Genomic DNA, 23,313 nt, shown 5'->3' on the forward strand with positions numbered 1-23,313 from the left:
TTTTTGTAGTTCTTTGCTCATTGGAAAACTTTTTGGAAAGACTTTTTCAATATTTTGTTGGCTGAATCCAGACCGAGTGAACCCAAAGCCAGCCTAATTATTTAGTAGGCTACATCACTTCTCTAAGACCAATTAGTCGAGATGTTGTTTTTAAACAAATGACGCAGTTTTCACATCCCTACTAAGATCCATTGGCACATAGGTGTAAATATAGTGAATATCAGGAGAAATCGGTAGAAATCACGGTAAGGATCCAGCCCATCAACTTGCACATTTGTTTCATCCCTGATTAGGAATCGCCATTGTTAAGTTTATCGATCTGGCCCAGTCGGTTGGTCCCTTTAGATCCCGTCAAACAATCAGTCGGCTGATTAAAGTAAATGAGTTTTTTTAAAGCAGAGGCGAGAGGCTAAGGCCAATGAACATTAGCAGAAAAAGTGAATTGCGAGGGATCAAACTTTAATTATCACACTGCTTTCAAACCAGAGCCACAAACAATGTAGATTAGGTAATTAATAAACACTTCTCCAAAGGCAAGAGTGGAGAGACTCTTTTTCTCTTTTCATCTATAAAAAGAAATAGCTGCAAAGGGGCAGCAACTGTGAACAGAAGCATAACGATTTTAAAGTAATTATACGCAGAGCCATTACATTTTGAAAAGCCATGCTATTCTTTTTGTTGGTTTAGTTTGCATTGATTTGATTCGTTTCATCACAACAAGGGCAAATAAGAATTTGTCTCTCACATCACTGATGCAATCTCACATGCCTTATTTGCATTTGACCTACAGAAATGTTCTTTAGGTTGCTTTGGTCCAAAAGACAACTTACCAAACAACAAGAAATGTGTTCTATATGGGGCGCCAATATGAAACTTGGATAAAAATAACTTATTTCACAAAAACGTCTATACAAAAAATATTATATCTAAAGTTATACATATAAGGTATTATTAGACATGCATTGTCCCAACTACTATGTCCTGAGAATCATTGAATGTGACAGTCCTAGGTTCTGAAAGAAAAGAAAAGAAAAAAAAACGTTAAAAGTAGTGTCTCTTTCTTCCGAGGAACACAAAAGCAAAAATTATGAAGACTGTGCTGTTAGTTTTTCCAAAAAAGGCACAAAAATACCATAAACATGACATCATTTTTATTTTTCATAAACATCTAAGCTATAAAATGTATAAATTTCGGCATATTTCCTATAGGTGATTGGCGGTAATCTTCCATCACTTCAGGACCTTTACGCCTCTAGGACTCTGAGGCGAGTAGGTAAGATTGCAGCTGACCCCTCCCACCCCGGACATAAACGGTTTCAGACTCTCCCCTCTGGCAGGAGGCCGCGGTCCATCAGGACAAAAACCTCTCGCCACAAAAACAGTTTCTTCCCGTCTGCAGTTAGCCTCATTAACAAGGCCCGGGTCCCCCACTGACACTCTTGCAAATTATACAAATGTCTTTGCACATGCAATTACTATTTTATTTGATATCATGTACAACTTGGCACATTGCACATATTTTTTTATTTTTTTTTATTCTTATTGTTGTATATATATAAATATATTATCGTCCATTCCATATTGTATTTGTATTGTCCATTCCATATTTGTATATTTTTATATTTTATATGTCAACTGTATGTTTTGTCTACGTGTAGCACCTTTGACCACAGCAAATTCCTCGTATGTGTAAAACACTACTTGGCAATAAAGTTACTTCTGACTTCTTATACTTTAGAAAGTGTTTTCTGATCATTCTGGCCAAATTGGGCTATTAAATGCTAAAAATTTATTTACTTTTTATTTATAATAATGGTAAAATATATAAAAATTTAAGATACATAAAATATTAATATTGTGGAACTGGGCTTTTTATGCTATAACAAATATTACATTTATGAAGCATTTTTAAATAAATATCACAAAACTGGGTTGTAATATGATCATATATTTTAAAAGCATTTTTAAATAAATATCAAGCGTAGCGTCAGTTCTGGCAGGTCACGTTAGTCGAGCTCGCATCAGCTGACTCTCAGCTGCTCTCCCTGCTCTTATCCATGCTAGGCTGCACGGATGCGCAGGGAGTTCTTGCCCAGAACAGAACCATAACGCCAATCCAAACTGTATGCTAATTGTCAATCGTATTTGACGATAGTGGTCCTGACAGAAATGGCTGTTACACTAAATGTTGGGTTGTTTTTGAAATGCGCTTAGTATTACAGCTAGCTATATTTACAAAATGTCTTAGCAGGATCAAGATCATTTATATTAGCTAGAAGGATCAAGGATCATCGTTATATATTGTCATTTCATCCAGCTCTAAAACCTGCTCAATATTAAATCATTAAGGCATTATAGACTTAAAGAATCACTTTCTGTAAAGATGCTTTAAAACAATGTGTATTGTGAAAAGCACTATACAAATAAATATAATTTGACATGCAACATTCCATAATAATATAATGGAGGTCTCTATTTAAGGTCTCTAGCAGCTGTCCTCCTTCTCCATGAAGATTCGCTTCAGTCAAAGCTCAAAGAGAGGAAGCTGGCTGGTGCAGAAGGAAGTGAATAAAAACCGCAGCTCATATGCAGGCCTGTCACACCTCTGTGACGTTTCATATGAGAGTACGGCTTTAATGAAATGTCAAAGCGCTGTGTTCAAATGTGAATGTACTCTGAATGTGGCAGAAATTACGGATTAAGGATTAAGGACTCTTTTCTCTGGCCTGCCCTTGGAGCCCAGTGTGATTGTTCCTCCCTGCTGGGTTTTAAATAGAGCTGGCAATGTCCGCTTCCGCTCCATCTCTCACATCTTCACCTTGTTTAGTATGCAACAGCCTCAGCTTTCACCACATAGCCTTGTGTGTGTTTCTGTGCATGAGCGAGAGCGTGCACACATACTGAGATGTGAAATCAAAGTGCTGACTAATCATCTGCTCGCAGTCAAATATGTTTGCCCTCACAGAAAACCATTCACTCGAGACGGCACCCTTCCTCTTTCCTTTGAACCCTCCTAGCTTCCTTTATCTCTCCCTCATTCATCCAGACCCACACTCGATCTTTCACCTTCATGCACGGCGCGCAGAGAGCGGACAGTGCGCTCTATGTGCTCCTCTGGCAAATTGAGCCTGACTGTTGTCCCCACCCTGCATTTGGAGTGGGAAGTTGATGGAAAGCTTTGATAGAATACACGGGGGCTGTCAAACGTCGCTCCTCTTACTGCTTCAGTCACTCGTGAGGAGGAATTTCTTTTCCAATGACAGATCAAGGGTATAATTCCAATGAGGTGGGTAACAAGAGCTCTTACCAATGTGAAAGGAGCCATTCATGCACCTCAACCTGGGTCTGCTGTCACCCAACACCTACAGTCCAATGAGAAAGCAGGTATTGTCCCTGAAATCTAAAAGGCCCTAGGAATGGGTCACAATGGTCGACTATTTGTCAACAACCGACTAGTCGATTAATCACATACACATATATACACATATACATGTACAGTGTGTGTGTGTGTATATGAAGACTTCAGATGCAAAAGCCTCTAAGTGCTATCTGAAATTTTCTTGTAGAATTATCATTTTTATCAAGCTTGTATGTTTATGTTCAGTTATTTCACTTTAATGGCAATGAAAATGACCTATTAATTGTCATTAAAGTGAAATTACTGAACTTAAATATACGAGCTTAATAAAAATGCTAATTTTAGAAGAAATTTTCAGATGGCACTTAGAGGCTTTTGCATCTAAAGTCTTTATATTATATTATATATATATATGCTGTTACGTTAAGGCAATCCTTAAAACGTATATAAATGCATTATTGGTGTTTAAATGCCTTTAAAGTGAGAATATAAAAATATTATGCAGTATTAAGTAGAAATTATATATTATAGAATATATTTACATAAATAATATATTTATAATTTATATTATAAAATAATTAATTTTAAGATAATTCATTTATATTATATAAAATAAAAAAGTATATATAAATAGAATTTTAGACTATTTGCTTGGAAAAATGAATCCACTTCAAACCACCTCCTCTACAGCCATAGACATTGACACCGCATTGGCCACTGTCTTGTGCGGTCTTGCCAAGAGCAGCGTGTCAAGTTAAAAATAGTGAAACCCTTCAAAACCTGTGCAATCTGTTCCATTCAGTCACATCTGATCGGGGTAATCTGGGAACCTAAAACTAGAATAATTATTCAAGGCATCCATAAGGCTAGTTAAGAGACTGGCAATCCAGCAACCAGTCTGGAATCTTGAAAAAACAGAATCTTGATTTTGAGAGCTGTTTGCAGCACAAAATGTACAGATAAAACATGTCACTCACAATTCTGTTTTGTAGCTGGAGCATCTTGCCAGAGGGATCTTGAGCACTTTGTCATTCAGGCCAACAAAAAGAGTCCTGTCGCCATGGAGAATTTGAAGGCTCAGGATTGGCTCACGCAGGCCAGGAGGGAACAGTTGCATCTCCTCTAAGTAGCAACCTTGCAGGCTCTTATTTGTGGTTGCCAGGGCCTTAAGAATAGTTCCATACTCTGATAAGTCAGAACAGAAGGCAATGCATAATTACACAAGGCTGCATAACTAATGCTATTCATATAAGGATTTGGTGGTAAACTTGTTGCACAAAAAATACAAAACTGAAGTTGTCTAACTCCTCAAGGCCTAATTACCTGTGCCTATGTACATGACATGGTGCAAATTGTCCTGCCCCTGTACAATGTCAACAACCAACTTAGAGAACCGCACATCATCCTGCCAGACCAGCGGGTCCACAGAAACTGGCTGAACCACGTCATTCATAAGGTAGAGCCGCTGGGCGTCCTGCAGACTTCGTTCAGTTAGTCCTTCATTAGGCCCTTCTTCCTCGATGGTCCCACACTGTTAAGCGTCATTCGGGTTAGACTCATTAATTAGTGCAGAGGTCAAGCAGGGCAGTGCAAATACTGTATAAACTCACAAAAAAACTTTTCCACAAAAATTACAACTTCTCACCATGTCATTTTATAGGAAAGTAGACAATAACTGTGAATTACGATGCATGCAAGTACACCCAGCTGGTATTGAGCAATTACTCTCACAGTGCCGGGCTGATAGAATTTATCTATTGGCTGTTTGTTCCAGACACACACACAGAGAGAACAAAATGTAAAAGTGATGCACCTGGAAGTTAGGGATGGGGTTCGGGGTGGGGAGCCACGTGGAGCGAGGGTTCTCCTGGGAGCGGAAGGGCCCGTTGAAAGCCTGCGTGATTGCGCTGAGGTTGTACGCGCAAACTGCAGAGGCAGCAATGCTGTTCCTGCATCACAAGAAAGAGTCAAATTTAGCAAATGAAAACATATACACACACTGTAAAAGACCACCAATATAAAAGATATTCACAATTTGCTAATCAGTTTTCTTTAATATCGGGTCTGCAGATAAATGCCATCAGGTTCATTTGACTTAAATTGATTGTTCTCTAAAATAATATGATGGATCGTATTTTCATTTTTGTGTCTGAGGTTTCCCACACACAGCATACAGCTGATGGACCTCTACACACCACGTACCTTACCAACATGGTATTGTTGGTATTGGGCAGCAAAAAGTTATACAATCTAGGATCTTGAGACAAACATAAAAGTTCATAATCTGATCCCATGAGGATCTTGCCAGCTGCTTCTGGCATGAAATATTCTTAAATGCATCGTGACTTTAATTAACTCCCTTGATTTGAGTGGCAGGTGGCCCAGAGACTGCAGTAAGCTGTCAGGCGCAGAGATGAGCTCTGCAGTGGATGGATTGGGTGGTTATTTTTGTTACCAGACTCACTCAGTTTTGGACAGATGACAGTGCAGTTTCAGAAGCTGTTGAAGTGACAAAGAAAGGACCAGAAAGGACCCCAAGTGACCAGAGCCATATTCAATTTAATTTGGTGTGAAAAAAAGTATATATGCTGCTTTACTGCTTATACTTATGACATTATGATAAGCAGCAGGCGTTAAAGGTCTCCTACACATGACATGCTCTGTATAGCCTTCAGCTTTGGAAGTCAAGTCTTCTGACTATGAAGGGTACAGTAGATCTCATGGCTATTTAGATGTTAGGTCACAGGTTACACGCATACAAGGAAAGTAGCATGGCGTCAACTGAGAAGATAACTAAAATTGGAAAGTTATTCTCGTTACCATACTCATTATTTTGTGCTGTTGAGACCGCACATAAATGAGCAGCAATAACTGTGGCGGTAATGCCGGAGCCACAGACAGATGGGTCCAGGGGCAGAGCTCCAGGACGGGACCTCGGCCTGCCAGAAGCTGGTGTCTGGCTTGGGCTCTTGTTATGTGGCATGGACTTGAAGAAGATTCAAGCCTGGTTCAGCAGCTCGACTCTGGGGACTACATATGAGGGGTTCAACATGGAAAATTAGCGAGGTAAAGTGAGAGGCTCTTGGCAGTGCAGCTCAAAAGGCTGTTGCGCAGATGAAACATTGGCTCTAAACCGGTCAGCCTTAGGCTGCGAGGACAGAGCAGGCTCTGACAGGACAGCCAATTATCTCAAGCTATTTCACTCTTACATTCAAAAGCATGTCTCTGAAACTTTGTTATGAGACACTAAAGGGTTTTTTTTTTTCTAGAGAGAGAGATTTTACTTCTATAGAGAAAGGGAAAAACTAGTGAGCTGCTTCCCTGCCGACTGCCTATATAAGTGGCTGCGGCTTCACAGCAGCAGAATACACTTGCTAGTATTTTTTTAGACTTTTAAATACAGTTACATTTACACACAACTTAACTATAAATAAAAGAGACACCATATTCTATAACCAAATTGACACCATTAAAATGTATGCCACATCATACAGTGCGATATGTCTTCTAACCTATACACACCAAGGACGATAACTATAATGGTAACTATAACTAAAAAGTTCTAGTTAATAACCATGATTCTAAATCCTTTAGAATAGAGAATCCCTTTAGAATGATTTTTTCCAGTTGATGAACGATAAAAATACTGACAGCCAAACAGAATCCAACTATAAAGAGCTTGAGCATTTATGGCAGACAACATAACTGGGTGGACGCTAATAAAGTTATCAATATAGTTATTGTTTCTTGGTGTGAACAGCTCTATACAGTCATTATTCAGGACTTTCACAATAAAAAAGGGTGTGACGTCAAGTGCGTCATTCAGAAAGGAATTGAAATTACCATTTAAATTCCAATTCCAGATTTTAAAGTTGGCATGAAATGGAAGTTACGATAGTCTTTTCTTCCCTATTCTGACATATGCGAGCAAGGTTTATAGTATGTACACACACACGCACGCACACACACACACACACACACACACACACACACACACACACACACACACACACACACACACACACACACAGCATACATAAAAATGCATGAATGCACTGTCTGGTCAAATAATGCATGCCTATGCTAAGTCACCGTGGCATTTTATTGCATTTATGCTTGTGCAGATGTGACTTTCACACATATGATTGTGCAGTTTTAAAAGCTCTTGAGGTTTGTAAAAAGTAAAGTACAGAGTTCTGGTCCTATAACCCTTTGGAAGGTCACCTACTCTAGCAAATCCCACGACACGCCCGGCATTACACGCAGCATATGGGAATGAAGTCTTCTCACTGTGAGAGCAGATGACTTCTGAGCTTTCCAAGCGACACGTACAGTAGATCACATGCTTATTTAGATGAAGTCATGTTGAGTTATGGTGACAGAATAGACAATATGTCAAAAAGCACAGGGTCATTTGAGGTCACCCAGGAGGTCCATAAAGTTCATTTTGACCTAAAGTAGGACAGTACTCAAGGGAAAAAGGAAAAAAAAATAGAAAGATACATCAGTGTTGAAAAAAACTTTAGTGTTTAAACTTCAGTGGATACTTGCATTGCAGCAAAAAAACAGAGCCAACTCAGCAACATTCCACAGCCAGGACTGAGGCAAGATTATTCATAAATATTTTTACAGCATAACAATATCTGCTCTTGTAAAAACATGGACTCAAGCATAAAAAGAGTATTAATTATCAAAATAAAAGAATTTCATAGTTCATTCATCTGTGTAATTAATTTATTATTTATTAACGTATTGCAACAATATATTTTAAATGCAAAAAGTGTAACGTTTGTATACACCTTCTGCATCTTCTAGAGCCTTCATATTTAAATGTAATACATATTTATATGAAATATTATTATATGAAATATTTATATTTATAATACATATTTAAATGAAAGTTTATTACACAATATTCATATTTACAGTACGCTGTTTGGTGCGCTGATTTTACAGTTATAGCACAACATCTTCAGTTTCAGAAAGATGAAAAACAACAAAGCAGAATCCCTCAATACCATCACCTTCATACAATCTACATGAAAAACATAGAAAGGGAATAAACACAAAGCAAAGATTCCTGCTATGGGGTATAAAAAACTCATTTCAAGGTGGATTTTGTCATACTGCATCACAGTGTGCGAAGAGATGCACTTGGTTGTTATTCGGCATTTGTCGTAATTCAGGCATGAAAGTGTGTGTATTCACGATAGACGTATTCATTCACACCTGCGGACCTGTTTTCCAGAGAGGTTGTCTGTCATCATACTAAGTGCCAATAGGTTTGTTCCACCCTGTTAACCTGCGGGTCAGTGACAGAACTGAGGGTGATAGCTGTTCCTTCAAAAAGTTAATAAAAAAAAGAATCCTCTTTAAAATATTTTTTAAATTTGTCTCTCTATAAACATTTCCTCCTTCCTCATACCAAATTGTACAATAGGTCAGGAGTGGCTAAATAAAGGAAAATGTACAGTTAGCCAGTCATATCGCAAAATAAACCCAGAAAGGGTCACCAGGAGTTAATAAAATCCTAAATTTAATTAGATGAGAACAAAGAGACGCTGAGTGATATCCGAGACATGAAATTAGCATAGCTTTATAGGGAATCATTTGCCAATTATCCAATAAAATGATCATACAAAAAATTTGATTTGACCAATCAGAATCAGGAGAGCCATGCAAGAGGTTTTATAAAGGCAATAAGAGAAAGAGAAAGTGATTTTAGCACAGTTAAGGCCATTACAGAAAACCCTTTTAGAAAACCAAAGTAATATCTCTGCAAAGTGCAACCTCTCGTGACTTATTGCTTTTATAAAATGCAGCAACAGCAATTTCATAAAGCATACCGATGGTCAAGATAAATTTATGAACAATAATAATCATAAAACAGCTGAGGAATCTGAGCCAAACACTGTGAAAAGCTTATAAATTACTTTGATGCATAGATAAAAGAATAAAAAATAAAACAGGGAAAGAATAGAAAAGGCCTGTATATAATATCCATAAAAAATAAAAAAATAAAGTTCATTACCTAGAGTAGCTTTTCACAATACATCTAATACATATTAGATGGCCGTTACTGTCCGTAAGCTCAGTGTGAGAACATATACTGCTTTGACACCTTCAGCCAACTCAATGAAAGGCTGCCAATACCTCGGGACAAACTACTACCAACACTTTCAGCCATTTTTGGCTGCTCTCTTGCGTTCTGTCTCACTGCACTCCTCCCATGCCCGTCCTCCCTGTTTTGCAGCCCCAAACCCCAAGGAGCATTGCTTAAGGTGTTCAATTTACCACAGACAGATGGAGACTCTGTTGTTCTGATTGCATTACCATATTCTGTTCCTACTGGGGCAGTGAGCGAAAGGGGACAGGAAAAGAGACAAAAGAGAAACAGAGATAAAATGAGAGAGAACGAGAGAGATACTGTAGTATGAAATATAGGGAATGAGAGCAAGAGAGGCAGTATTGAAACTGTACTACTTGCTGTATGTTCGAAAGGTAGTATACAGTCCAATAGTAATAAAAGGTAGTAGATAAAACTTTTTGGTCGACAACCAACAGACAGTTTGCAGATTGCTTCAACAAAAATTATATTTTACATTTATGTATTTTTACAGTATCTCTAACAAGTGCTGCAATACTAAATTCAAGAGAAAAGATGTTGTTGTGTGTGGCATGATAAATCAAATGCTATAACATGAAATGCAATAAACAGTGTGTAATGTGAAGTATGCAGAAGGTGAGTATAAAATATTGAACACAGCTAGATATGGATATAAAGAGAAAGAAGTGATTGATGACAGTCAGAAGATTTCATTAAAATATGAATTAAGAAAGTCTGACAGCTGCGGCTTTCACCATTATTAGCTACTAGCTTTCATTTCATATTAAATTAATATTCTTAACAAATACTTTGTTAGCAATGTGACTTGCAATTAAGGGCAAAAATATGCTTGTTAATCTAGTGCTAATTTATTTTCTGTACAAACTGTAAAAGAGATGCAACACATTCATGTACGACTCTCTAAGGCCTTCTCACATTTCTTGAATAAACGGAAACAGACTTGTTTCACCGGTTTCTTAAAGGGATAGTTCACTTCAAAATGAAACTTCTGTCATCATATACTCACCCTCAAGTTGTTTCAAACCTGTATGAATTTATTTCTTCTGCTGAACACAAAGGAAGATATTTCGAAGAATGTCAGTAACCAAACAGTTAACTGGTCCCATTGACTTCCATTGTATTTTTTTTTCCCTATTATGGAAGTCAATGGGACCAGTTAACTGTTTGGTTACTGACATTCTTCGAAATATCTTCCTTTGTGTTCAGCAGAATAAATAAATTCATACAGGTTTGAAACAACTAGAGGGTGAGTATATGATGTACAGTATATGTATATGTTATAGTATATGATAACCTTTAAGTTCAGGTTAGGGCTGCACGATTTGGGGGAAAATGTCATATTGCGATTATTGAGGTCAATAATGCGATTGCGATTTGCGATAATAAACAAATGGTTTCATGAGTCAACTTGCTTAGTTCTCAAGGCAAATGCACACACAGATTAGTGATAATGCTGAAATGTGTATTTCTCAACTCAGTGTTTTCAAATTAAAATATTTTTTTTTTACAAAACTAAATAATGACATCTTTGCATCACTGCAAACTTGTTATTGTCTCGATAGTACAAGAGTATAAAATGAATAGAACAATAAATAAGAACATTTGTATGCTCTTGAAAATAAGATATTTTGAACATTCTGTCCAGACAAACAGAGACATTTAATGTGTATTGTGATTGGCAAAACATTTGGTAACTAAACAGAATTTTGTTAAGTTAAGTGACAATATGTTACAATGTTTACATGGTACAATGACTGGTAGGCTACTGTTTTTATTAATGCTTGATCTTGTGATTTGATTCCGATCTTGATTATAATGATGTAAATAATTGGTAACACTTTAGTTTAGGGTCTAATTCTCACTATTAACTAGTTGCTTATTAGTATGCATGTTGCTAGGATATTGGCTATTTATGAGTACTTATAAAGCACATAGTAATGCCTTATTCTGCATGACCATATTCTACATCTCTTAATCCATACCCAATAGCTAAACTTATCAACTACCTTATTATTAATAAGCATATATAAACAAATTATTTTTAAAGTTAAAATTAGATGTGTTATGTGCTTTATTGCATGTCACTCAAACAACTACACAAAATGATGCTGTTAGATGACTAAACTTACACATTGGTGGTGAAGATGCCATAGATGAGGTCCTGTTCAGGCAGGTAGAAGGTGCTCTGTAGCTCATTGTAGTAGAATGGGATCTCTCCCGACCGTGAACAGTTGAGTCTGGCTTTCGTAAAGGTGGTCCACGTGTCCTCCAGCAAGAAGCGGCCTCCTATGTCGTTCTTACACACCCGTGCCACCCTTGAATACACCGTCTTACCGCAGTCGTGCTCCACTGCGTTTTCCCTCAAGAAGAAGAAGGTGAAAAGACCCACGTCGTAAGCCGAGATGAAGTGAGGCTCTGAGGGTGAAGGAAAACAAAGCGTTGCAAAAGACCTTTGGGGTAAAACAAGCATTTCAAATGGCAGGACTCTCAGCAATGCAGCATTGAGTAGCTTAAATGCCAAAACAATAATTTACTTCCACAGCAAACTGGCCTGCATCCCTTTTCATTGAATTTCTTAGTTCCACTCTTTCTGAATATCCGCTTAGGCCTGCCTTGGACTGGAGCAGAAAACTGTGTGCATGTGACATGCAAAAATTATTCTGAATACACAAAGCTGTCCCGTCGGTCCAAGTGGCACTGGTCTGGATTGCATTAGTCAGAGTTAATATCGCATACACTGAATAATGTCTTACCCCTAAGGCCTGTTTATTCCCCAGCCCATCCAGTAATGCATGCCGTAGATATTCACCTGTAAATAGGCATGGCTATAATAACTGCTGGGGCCATCACAGCGTTTTATGAAAATTAGATTACTGTTATGCTGTGAATCCCAGGAGAGGCATCGATAGCCATAACTGTTTTTGATTCAATTTTAAACACAATAAAAACCAAATCTCAGTGGACACTGATCCAGAAACAGCCTGGAGAAAATTCAGCATGGATTTTTAAAAAAAATGATACTGTTCTATCTGCATAAACTGACTGCGACAGAATTATATGGTTGAAACTGGACTGGACCTTTGTGCATTGTATCATATGCTGGTCCAAAAATCACAAAAAGTAGCATTAACGCAAACCAAATGACTTTGTGCAATATTCAATGCATTCATACTACTAAAGTTTTGTGTGGGAAACGGCAAGAAAAGTATTTCTTCACTGCAAACATTTTTTTTAGAAAATTACTAAACAACACTTTTATTTCAGGCTCATGTTCTTTTTAAAGGGAATTATAAATCCTGTGGTGTATCAAAAATACTATAGTATTACAGTTTGATGCAATCACTGTATCTTGGTAAGTATATGAAAACATGTTTTAAGTTTGTGTCACTAATAAAAGTACCATGGTATTACCATGTTTTTGTCCCTAATGCTATGGTTTAGACATGTACTATGGCAGTTTATATTTAAAGTACCTTGAAGCACTATGTAAATACAGTTGTATAAATATTAGATACATACTATGCTACAATACCATTCAAAAGTTTGGGGTTAGTAAGAATTTTTTATTTATTTTTTAAAGAAATTAACACTTTTGTTCAGCAAGGATACATTCAATTGGTCAAATTGTCACAATAAATTTGATTTTAATAAATAATGTCCTTTTGAATTTTCTAATTATCAAACAATCCTAAAAAATGTATCACGGATTCCACAAAAATATTAAGCAGCACAACCATTTTCAACATTGATAATAATAAATTTTTCTTGAGTACCAAATCAGCAAAATGATTATTACCGTTTTAATATATTTTTAAATCAAATAAATGCAAATAAAATCTTGGTGAGCATTAGAGATTTTGAACAATGCTGTATACATCAAATAACATGGTATTAACGTCAGTATTTTGAGTGAATAAATGATGACTGATTATAATAATAATAATAATTAATTTGTTACATTTATATAGCGCTTTTCTGGGTACTCAAAGCGCTTTACATAGAAGGGGGGGGGGTCCTCAACCGCCACCAATGTGCAGCATTCACGTGGATGATGCGACGGCAGCCATATTGCGCCAGAACGCCCACCACACACCAGCTTACTGGTGGAGAGGAGACGTGATGAAGCCAATCAGTGTATGGGGATGATTAGGAGGCCATGATGGACAGGGGCCAATGGGCAAATTTGGCCAGGATGCCCGGGTTAAACCCCTAGTCTTTTTCCCAGTCATCCTGGGATTTTTAATGACCACAGAGAGTCAGGACCTCGGTTTAACGTCTCATCCGAAGGACGGTGCTCTTTGACAGTATAGTGTCCCCATCACTATACTGGGTAGTTGGGACCCACACAGGCCACAGGGTGAGCGCCCCCTGCTGGCCTCACTAAAACCTCTTCCAGCAGCAACCTAGTTTTTCCAGGAGGTCTCTCATCCAGGTACTGGCCAGGCTCAGCCCTGCTTAGCTTCAGTGGGCAACCAGTCTTGAGCTGATACGGCTGCTGGCTTGGACATGATGAATTTTCACTAACAAAAAGTACTAAAAAATGTTTTAGATATGGTATCAGGGACAGGGTAATGCTACATCTTTTTGGACATGTACCACAGAAGTCTAATGCTTTTTTGGACGTATTTGAAGCACATGGTACCATGAAAACACACTAATATAATATAAATATGTATCACATTACGTGGTAAGTGTAGTTCATAAGTTCCATGCCATTGCCCTTTAATGCCTAACTGTACCATGGTACATATTGTAAGGGGTGAACTTTAAAAAAAAAAAAAAAAAAAAAAATCTGTCCAGATGTATTCAGAGAGGATTGTTATTGTGATCAAACAAATAATTCTTCAGCTTTCAGTACATCATAACTTCACTTCCACACAGATCAGGGTGAAGAAAGTGGTCAGTGAGAAACAGAGAAAACCAATACTGATGCATTCAGGAACTACAACAATTACTTCTCAGAGACTGCATGAATTAATCAAGTCATTTTGCTAAGCTGGAATGTGTGCTGAAGTGTGCTGATTTGTGTGGGACTGAACATGACAAACTGTATTTTCCTTCTTCCATGCTGAACGTAAATACTGCCTCATTTCCACACCGCCACTCCATCAGGGATCCCTGTATGTGTGTGTGTTTATCTGTAGGCCGCAGTCAGGAGAAAACACTAAGCTGGGAAGTGAATTACGAGGCCCAATAAGCTCCAGAGAGGCGCATGTTCTAATAGCCACGCTGTTGGCGATGATGATATTTCTCATTGAATCAGAGCTGTGCTAAAACAATATCACATCTCACTTCAGGTCAGACCCCACACGGGCTCAGTGTTAAAAAAACAGTCAGCACCTGGCACGACTGGTACAATAACATCCGGATGGATTCGATTGTGTACACTTGAGGTTCATGCCGTTCCTCACTGAACCTCAGTTGAGAAATACGTTTTTAATTCACACTTCATCTCCATTTAGGGTGTGTTCACACTTGGCATGTCTGGTTCGATTAAAACTAACCCTGGTGCGATTGCTCTGTTAGTGCGATTCATTTGAACATGTGTGAACGCTGCCATCTGAACCCTGGTGTGCAAGAAACAAGCAGACCAAGACCGCTTAAAACATAGGTCTGCTTCCAAATGAACAATGGTGCGGTTCGAATGAAATATGAACATAACACGGACCAAATACATGGACACAAACCAAAAAAGGCACGTCACAAGATGCGACCCTTAAAAGACGTCTCCTCGCAGTAGATCTTCGTTTGTGTGTGTGACGGAGGATTCCTGCTGCTTTTTTGACTCCTTTTATAAGCTTTTCACAAGTTCTCAGCTGGCCAAAATACCATCATATGTAGGCTACGCAGATACAACGAGCACATTTATCCTTGCACACAGCATTGTTTTGGATGTTCTTAAGTTCATATGCGAAATATACGTAATAAAAGCCTACCCATCAGATTGTGAGCATACATCCCTATGCCTTTAGGTTCGGTGTTAACATATCAATGTGAACGCTAAGAGGACTAGCACTAAAAACATTTTTTGGTTCGGACTAAACAAACCAAGCAAACCGAACTACAAGTGTGAACACACCCTGAGTTTTTATCCAGCTAACACACATGATTGAAAGGTTAGCGGTTTCCCTTTGGCTGTGCTGGAAAAATCTATATTTGAAGAGAGTTGTGCAAACTATTAACTAACATTAACTATAAGACAAATAGCTACTTTAGCTACAACACTTACAAATAGGACAAACTCACAACTTATGTAAGCGCTAACTCCCTATATAAATAAAAGTCCTTAATAAAAGTTGTTTTTACATGTTATATATCGTGTTTCGCTTTGAATTATGTGATATTTTAGAAGTAAAATAGCCATTCACATTGATTTCAAACTTTCATGTGCTGATTTTATTCAAATATGGTCAATATATGTGTCCTTAGACTGCAGGTAAATGTGCATGCTTCAATAATCTCACTTTTTGTCTTTCTCTCTCCTAAAATGTGAGCCTACAGTGGAACTACAGGCCGACTGGGTGACGTGAAGCGTTTAGCTGCAATTTCACCCTCTCTCGGCCATGAGGAATAATTACACTGCAGGATGTCTGAACTTTACTTTGTTCCACCCAATTCTATACTTTCACCACCATCTCTAACTTTCCAACCCTTGTCTATGTCCTTCTCCTTTCACCTCAACTACTCCCTGACACATCCTCGGTGGAGTCTCACTGTATGACTTACAGCTCTCATCACAACTTTCTGCTTATTCTTTTTTGACTGGTGGTGGATGAATTTTCTGTGGCAAAAGGCACAGTGTCAGCAGCTGGGAGATTATTGACACCTTTTGACTTTTTGCAGGAAGTGTGCTGAGTTTCGTTCATCTCCATGTTTGACTGGTTCCTCCCCTGACAGGCCAGGGCTGCTCTAAAAATCTACCTTAGACACAAAAGATGAAACTGCTTTGCTTTTCTCGCTTTTTGTTGAAGAACAACCTAGGTATCATATAGAAACTTGTCATGCGCACATATGTCAGATCAAACATGGATCAGGGTTATTATCGTTAACTAAAACTAAAACATGTTAACTGAAATAAAATAAAAACTCAAATTTTGTTTCTTTTTTTATTTTTATTTTTATTTTATTTTTAATGTCAGCTAGTTGCCAAGACTACATTTCAAATATTTTTTTTCTCTTGGCAAATCTGAGCATTTGGGGAACATTTTGATATTTATACTAAAAAGAGGAGATGGAGCATGTGAGGTTTTTTTTAAAGGAAGAAAATCTGAAAAGCAAGACACTTCAGCAAAAAGCACGGTTTGATTTCCATTTAATCTCGTTGTTGTCTAGTGGAAACAACTTGTGATTTTTCTTTCTTATGGGTAATGCTATAGCAATTGAATAAAGTCTCATCGCTTTCATTTGAAGAGCACAATTTGGCAATTTGGCTGCATATTAGTAGGACAGAAAAAAGGAAGGGCAGCAACAGAAATGTTGAAACATTCCAGACGATCCTTGGAATATGATACTTTCAGACATAAGATGATGAGATTAATGTACCATTAAGCCATTTGGAGTTGTACTGGGCGGTCCGCAGAGGCGGCATTCCTCCTAGGCTGCGGTAGATGACAGGGTCCCGGCCAGAGAAATCGATGACTGTGGCGGCGTACAGCTCTCCACTTTCGGTCACCACAGCCGTCGAATTATGACGAGGGTCGTAGGGGCAACGGGCCACTCCATTCACCCTCTCCAACACTCTGCTCATGTTCCCTGCCTGAGCGAAGGATAAGGCATGGATAACACACACACACACGTCATACACTTGAATAAAATCTCCAGTTGAGACATCCCATTTAACTGATGCTTACCTCTCTGGTGATACAAAGGGGCTGGAAGGCATTGGTACCGCAGGTGATCACCTCAGTCTTGTTGACAAGCAACACACGGATGTAGTTTTGACACTCCACCTGCAGGAGGAGATACATTTGTCAATATGACATGTTCAAATTACTATTGTAATGCATACCATTTTAAATATGTAATTGAAAACGTATGGAAATAGCAACACGAAAACAGCAAAACTGTTACGAGTTTAATTTAATAATATTGTGAAAATAACTTTTGACAGTCCCATTAAATAATAGTTTTATATTTTTTTTATATTTTAAAATGTAATTTATTCCTGTTATGGAAATCTTCAGTCACATGATCCTTCAGAAATCATTTTTTTAATATGCTGATTTGGTGCTCAAGAAACATTATTATCAACATTGAAAAGAGTTCTGCTGCTAAATATTTTTGTGCAAGTCATGATAAGAATTTATTATATATATATACAGTATAAATATTTCAGGATTCTTTGATGAACAGAGTTGAAAATTTTGAAATAGTAAGTTTTGGTTACAATGTATGTCTTTACTGCCACTTTTGATCAATTTAATGCGTTATTGCTCAATACAAATTAATCTTCCTATCTTACTGACGCCAAGCTTTTGAACTGTAGTGCAAACTGAAAAAAAAAAAAAAAATCAGTTCACCCAGTGGGAATTTTTTGCAGGATTCTGGCTCAATCATATCTGCTTCAATATTATTATAGAAATGATTATCATTCATTTATAATGTATAACAAAGGATGCTAATATGCCATTATTATTATGCCATATTTCCTGTGAGAGCACTTATTCTTCACCAAGGAGTGCGATTACTTCAGCTTTCATTTGTACTACAATCTATAAATAATCCCATCTAACAATGGATCGGCGAGTCACGGCATCAACCTTCTTGTGCAGTGAACTGTAAAAGTGACAGCATTTCAAACAGGATTGGATATGATAAGCACTCCAACGTCACTGAGGCATAAAGCCACGTGGCTTAAATGAAAAGTTAAGGGACTGTTGATTATGCCATCTATTTGAGATGAGAACTCACACCATGTTGGTTTTTGTAGTTCATCACTTATAAAAATAAGTAAGAAGCAGATCAGTCTCATTCTGGGAAATTAAATAATTACAGCAAACTCCAAATTCCAAAAAGGCTAGGTCGTATTCAGTCAGCATGCTCAAATTCTTGAAATAAACAAGTTTTCGATTTGGTTAAAAGTGGTGGTGAGAACCGGTTCTTTACAGACATTCTATAGAGCTAAGCTTTTTCTTGCAATGCTTTAATAATTGCAAAAACACTTTTTCCTGCAACGTTTTAATCTGCTAGGGGGTTTTTCATTTTGCCTTTCACATTCAGCGAATGATAAGCTCAAAAAAGAAAATACTGACCTTTGGGCTTTAAAAATACTGAATAAGTAAGCTCAACATATTGCCCTCCCACAAACCTCAACAATACCCGACCTCTCTGGCCAATGGGCTGTCAGCATTTTCTAAGAAATGTGCCCATTCAACAGAGAACCTGGGGGTTTAAAGTTACCTCCGTCTTCCCTTTGCTTTGACAGGACCTCCTGGTGTCTTCGTCTGGGCCCCATTCCGTTGCCTAGGAAACCAAAATAAACCCCAAAAAAGTGACTTGCTGTGATTCGCAGTTGCCCGGCAGCTGTTTGCAATAAAGCAGGAGCCAGGTTACGCAACTGTTGATGATAATATTGCATGTAGCCAGATGCATCAAAAGACATTAACCTTATTGTGGTGTTTATTGTGTAAACAGCATGATAAGTGGGCCAGCGGCTTAAAAGGGTAAGGTAACTAGACAGTTGGAAGACCAGATGCAATTTGCATGTAAATACCATCCCCTAGTCTCATTCAACCACAGAGACCTCATCGTCTTCTCTTTTTTTCGCCAGCGCAAGCCACTCCATTTTCTTCTGTCCAATTATGCCCCTTTAGAGCTGCGTGTCCAGCCAACAACAATAGAGGCAGCACTTAAAAACTGCAATCCCGCTGTCTTAAGGTGGGCATATGCACAAAAACACATACTTTTACAAATTACTCGGTTATAAGCACAAAGCCACAACCTTCATCTCTCAGCTTGAGATACCATGGGTTTCAGATCTTGCCTGAAACTCTAAATATAGTCCATTAGTTTGTATGGCACTAAGGGTATGAGAAGGTTCGAAGGAAACACTAACCACAGGAAACCCTTCGGTGTGGACAAGAAGATAAATGCTGTGGCTCACGTGAACCCTGACTGATGGGACTGAATCAAAATTCTTATAATCATAAAGGACAGAATATTTGAATACAGTACCTGAGGAAGACTAGATGGCAAAATAAGTAGGAAGAGAAAAAGTCGATTACTTAAATTTATTAACGTATCCAGACACAAAGTTATTGTGCTTAAGAGAGATTCAATATATATAGGTTCATTTTTCCCACATGCCAATTAAAAAAAGGAAATATAGCCAGCAATTTTGTATTTAGACTTGATTAAAGTGGGATTTTTCATGAAGACTATACAAGAGACACATTGGTTAAAGAATGACAGTGAAATCAAGACAAAATTAAAAGGAAAAGTGAAAACACAAATCTATTAACTATTGATTCCAAAATTGAGATGAATGTTCATCAGGTTGAATGGAAAGGAAGTTTTAGATTAAATTACCGACCAATGTTACTGGACAAAGAAAAATACATCAATCTACAAGAAAATAAAACGTGAAAATTTAAAAAAAAACTTTGCCCCCCATGCACCATAGATCTCAAATGTCATTTGTATTTCTGAATAGGAGAAACTTTGGCTAATTAAAATGGCAAACTTCATTTAAAGGCTACAAACCTAACACATTCTATAACTGTAATAGAGAACAACATATGCACACCCAAAGCATCCCAATGTAAGCAGATTGTAATTGCTGATGGTAATTCGTTTAGTGTATTAATAGTGTATTAATTAATGGCATGTCTTGAAGCACCATATCTGAGTATACAGTATGTGAATGAGATTTGAGGACTAAAGCAGAGGCAAAGATTTTTGAACGCCAGCAGCACCCTTTTCCATTTACTTACAACATATAGAAAAAAAAGCTCATGAACCAATTTGCTAGAATCGTTTTTTCAAACCCAAAGAAAGTCATAAGGGCTTGAAACTACAAGGGTGATTAATTAATGTTAGAATTTCCACATTTGGGTGAACTAACCATTTAATACTGAGAAAATTCCCAAATTTGCAATGATTAGATGTATACATCTAGCTACCTCCTTGGTGGTCAAAGTAGTTAACAACATCAAATCTATCAGGTACGACACAATGCCACACAGATCTGGTGCTCTTTTGTTTGTGTTTGCATTCACGTGTTTCAGGACTGAGGCATGTTTGTGATGGATGCCTAAGTGGTGAGTCATCGTTCAGGTCATTAACATCTTGTCTGTGAGCCCCTGTTTTCTGGAAGAATCCGTCAGCTTAACCCTGACCTTAGCCACGGCAGTCCCTCTCTTCACACCACATTGGAACAATGCCAGCCCTCCAATGCTATTCCCAAAGACCATTCTGAAGAGGCAGGCTGTGAAAAGCACACTGTATGCCATGTTTGGCGAAGGCTTCAATGTGAAGCTGGAAACCCTGCCACCACTGGGGGGGTCAGTATCCACCAGGCAGTGGCGGATGGTGTTGGGAGAGCTTTTCACTGGTGGGAGGTTTGAACCTTTGAATGATAAATTACCTTTGACAAGCGTTATGCCAAAGAGGATGAGGTAATATATAGATTAAAAGCAAGCAGAGGCAATGACGTAATTGTTTGTTCATTAAGCCAGAGATTTCCAACCCTTTTTGTCTTATATCTCTATAACCGGATCAGTATGGCTCAAGTACCCATAAACACCAAACAGAAATTGCGTATAGTTCTTATATTAGATTTCGTAAAAAAATAAAAAAAATAATAATAATATTTTTTTCAATAATCAACTTTGTTTCAAAATAAAAAAAATAAAACATGGTCATAATTATAATAATATAATGTACGGAAGAGGATTAGGGCCAAGCAATAATAACAAAAAGAAAACCATTTTGAGATTAAAGTCATTATAATGCGAGATTAAACTCGTTAAATTTCGTACAATCTTGAGCATAAACATTACATTTCGAGAATAAAGTCGTTGTGTTTCGAGAAAAAACTTGTTCAATTGCAAAACTGTCTCCATGGTTACTTCGTAAAAAAAATTGCATTGCTGCCACAATACCATTTTCGGTCCCCATGTCCGCGCGGATCCTCTCGGGACACCCTCCTATGCTAGTAACTGTTTTTCTGAAGTAATTGGCTATTACTTTAGGATCGTTGTTGGTTGTGTACGCCTCCATCCACAGAATGTAATGACTGTAACCATCTATACAGCCATTAATGGCAATGCCGTACGGTTTTAATTTGTCATAGCTGTCCATATGCCAGAGTGCATTTGGGCCAGCGTGCACTGGCGTCTTCTCAAGCGTCTCCTTCGTCGAAATTCCACACGTTTGTGTACAAGATTGTATTTCGACTTTGTATTTCGACTTTTTTCCTCGAAACACAACGACTTTATTCTTGAAATGTAATGAGTTTATTCTCAAGATTGTATTTCGACTTTTTTTCTAGAAATTTAACGAGTTTAATCTGGCATTTTAATGATTTTAATTTCAAAATGGTCAAATTTTTTATATTATTGCTTGGCCCTAATCCTCTTCCGTAATAATGTGATATTATTATTATTAAAGAAATATATCATTTTGTTTCATTTCAACCTGAAAAAAGTAAGTTAAATAAATAATAAACCAGCTACAATAAATCACTTTTAAACTAAAACAACTGGTACTGCGAGTGAAAAATAGACTCATAAAGTAGCTTACAGTACTCTCAAACTTGAGCAGTTTGAGCAAAATAGAGACATAAGAAAGATAAATGACAGTTTCACATCTCTATGATGCATGAATAACAAACGATGCACTGTAAAGTAGTCCAAAATGCACTTTTTTTCATTTAGGATAGCTGTAAAACTCCCTAAAGGGTACAAAAGATGCTGAGATCACAGATGAGCATCCGTTTAGCTTACAAAGCTGTCAAAGAGAGAATCACAGTGAGGCATGTGTGCTTAGACTGTGCAGTCTAATGTGGCTCTGCAATTGTATCTCACTAGTCTAATGAGGACACCGCACCATGTATGTGCACTAGCTCAGAATTCACACTTGGCTCCACTATTTGTGGCATAATTACTCAAACTTCATCTGTTCTAATAATGGTGGCGGCACCAAGCGCCCTGCCCCTGGCATCCTCATGAAATACTATCATGAATTTTTCATGGAGGGATAAAATAGTTGGGATTATTTATACATAAATTAGCGAGGCACAGAAACAACGCTGGGCAAGAAAATGCATTCCATTCACTTCAAGTATTGAGGAAATGCTAATACGAGCACAAGATAGGGCAGGACGGTGGAGAATTACCCAGTTTGCAGGATGTGTGCTTCCGTTGATAAGGCTATTGTCTTGGTGGCACATTACAAGTGTTATAAATGAAAAGCATATCATGGGACACTGCACCTGTCCTCAGGGAAGCTTCAGGCACTTGTTACTTTTCATTATGAAGACACATTTTCCTTTAGTCAATTTAAAATGAATCTTCCCATATGGTGACAAATGGATATTTACAAAATATTCATCAAATATATCTCACTTAATCATACAAGGTCATAAAAACGGCATGTATAATAAAAACAGAAGATTTGTTTTGTTAATGAATTATATAATATGAAAAATATGAATAATTTAAACATTTACACATCATTATGCACAAATTGTAGCACATTTTAAAGCAAAAGGCTCAAACTAAACTCAAATCTACTTGGTTTTTAAAGTACAGGCCTGGACACCGCACGCATTTTTTGATTTCATGTAAACAATATATATTTGAATTTGCCTTTTTTTCTCCCCTGCAGA

At 37.6% G+C, this 23,313-nt stretch overlaps 1 protein-coding gene across 4 annotated transcripts in view; it reads right to left on the bottom strand.

Annotated features, from left to right (window-relative positions):
• Positions 1-23,313, bottom strand: part of sema5ba (sema domain, seven thrombospondin repeats (type 1 and type 1-like), transmembrane domain (TM) and short cytoplasmic domain, (semaphorin) 5Ba) — a 141,392-nt gene that overhangs the window by 28,302 nt on the left and 89,777 nt on the right. For all 4 annotated transcript variants that reach the window (XM_079618762.1, XM_079618761.1, XM_079618760.1 and 1 more), the window contains exons 6-12: positions 18,885-18,947; positions 17,336-17,434; positions 17,028-17,241; positions 11,615-11,900; positions 5,172-5,307; positions 4,682-4,889; positions 4,336-4,543 (exon numbers count right to left, since the gene is read on the bottom strand). In XM_079618762.1, the coding sequence (XP_079474888.1) occupies positions 4,336-4,543; positions 4,682-4,889; positions 5,172-5,307; positions 11,615-11,900; positions 17,028-17,241; positions 17,336-17,434; positions 18,885-18,947 (1,214 nt within the window). The remainder of the gene's footprint in view (positions 1-4,335; positions 4,544-4,681; positions 4,890-5,171; positions 5,308-11,614; positions 11,901-17,027; positions 17,242-17,335; positions 17,435-18,884; positions 18,948-23,313) is intronic.

Source organism: Phoxinus phoxinus, assembly GCF_949152265.1.
Source record: "Phoxinus phoxinus genome assembly, chromosome: 7".
NCBI lineage: Eukaryota > Metazoa > Chordata > Actinopteri > Cypriniformes > Leuciscidae > Phoxinus > Phoxinus phoxinus.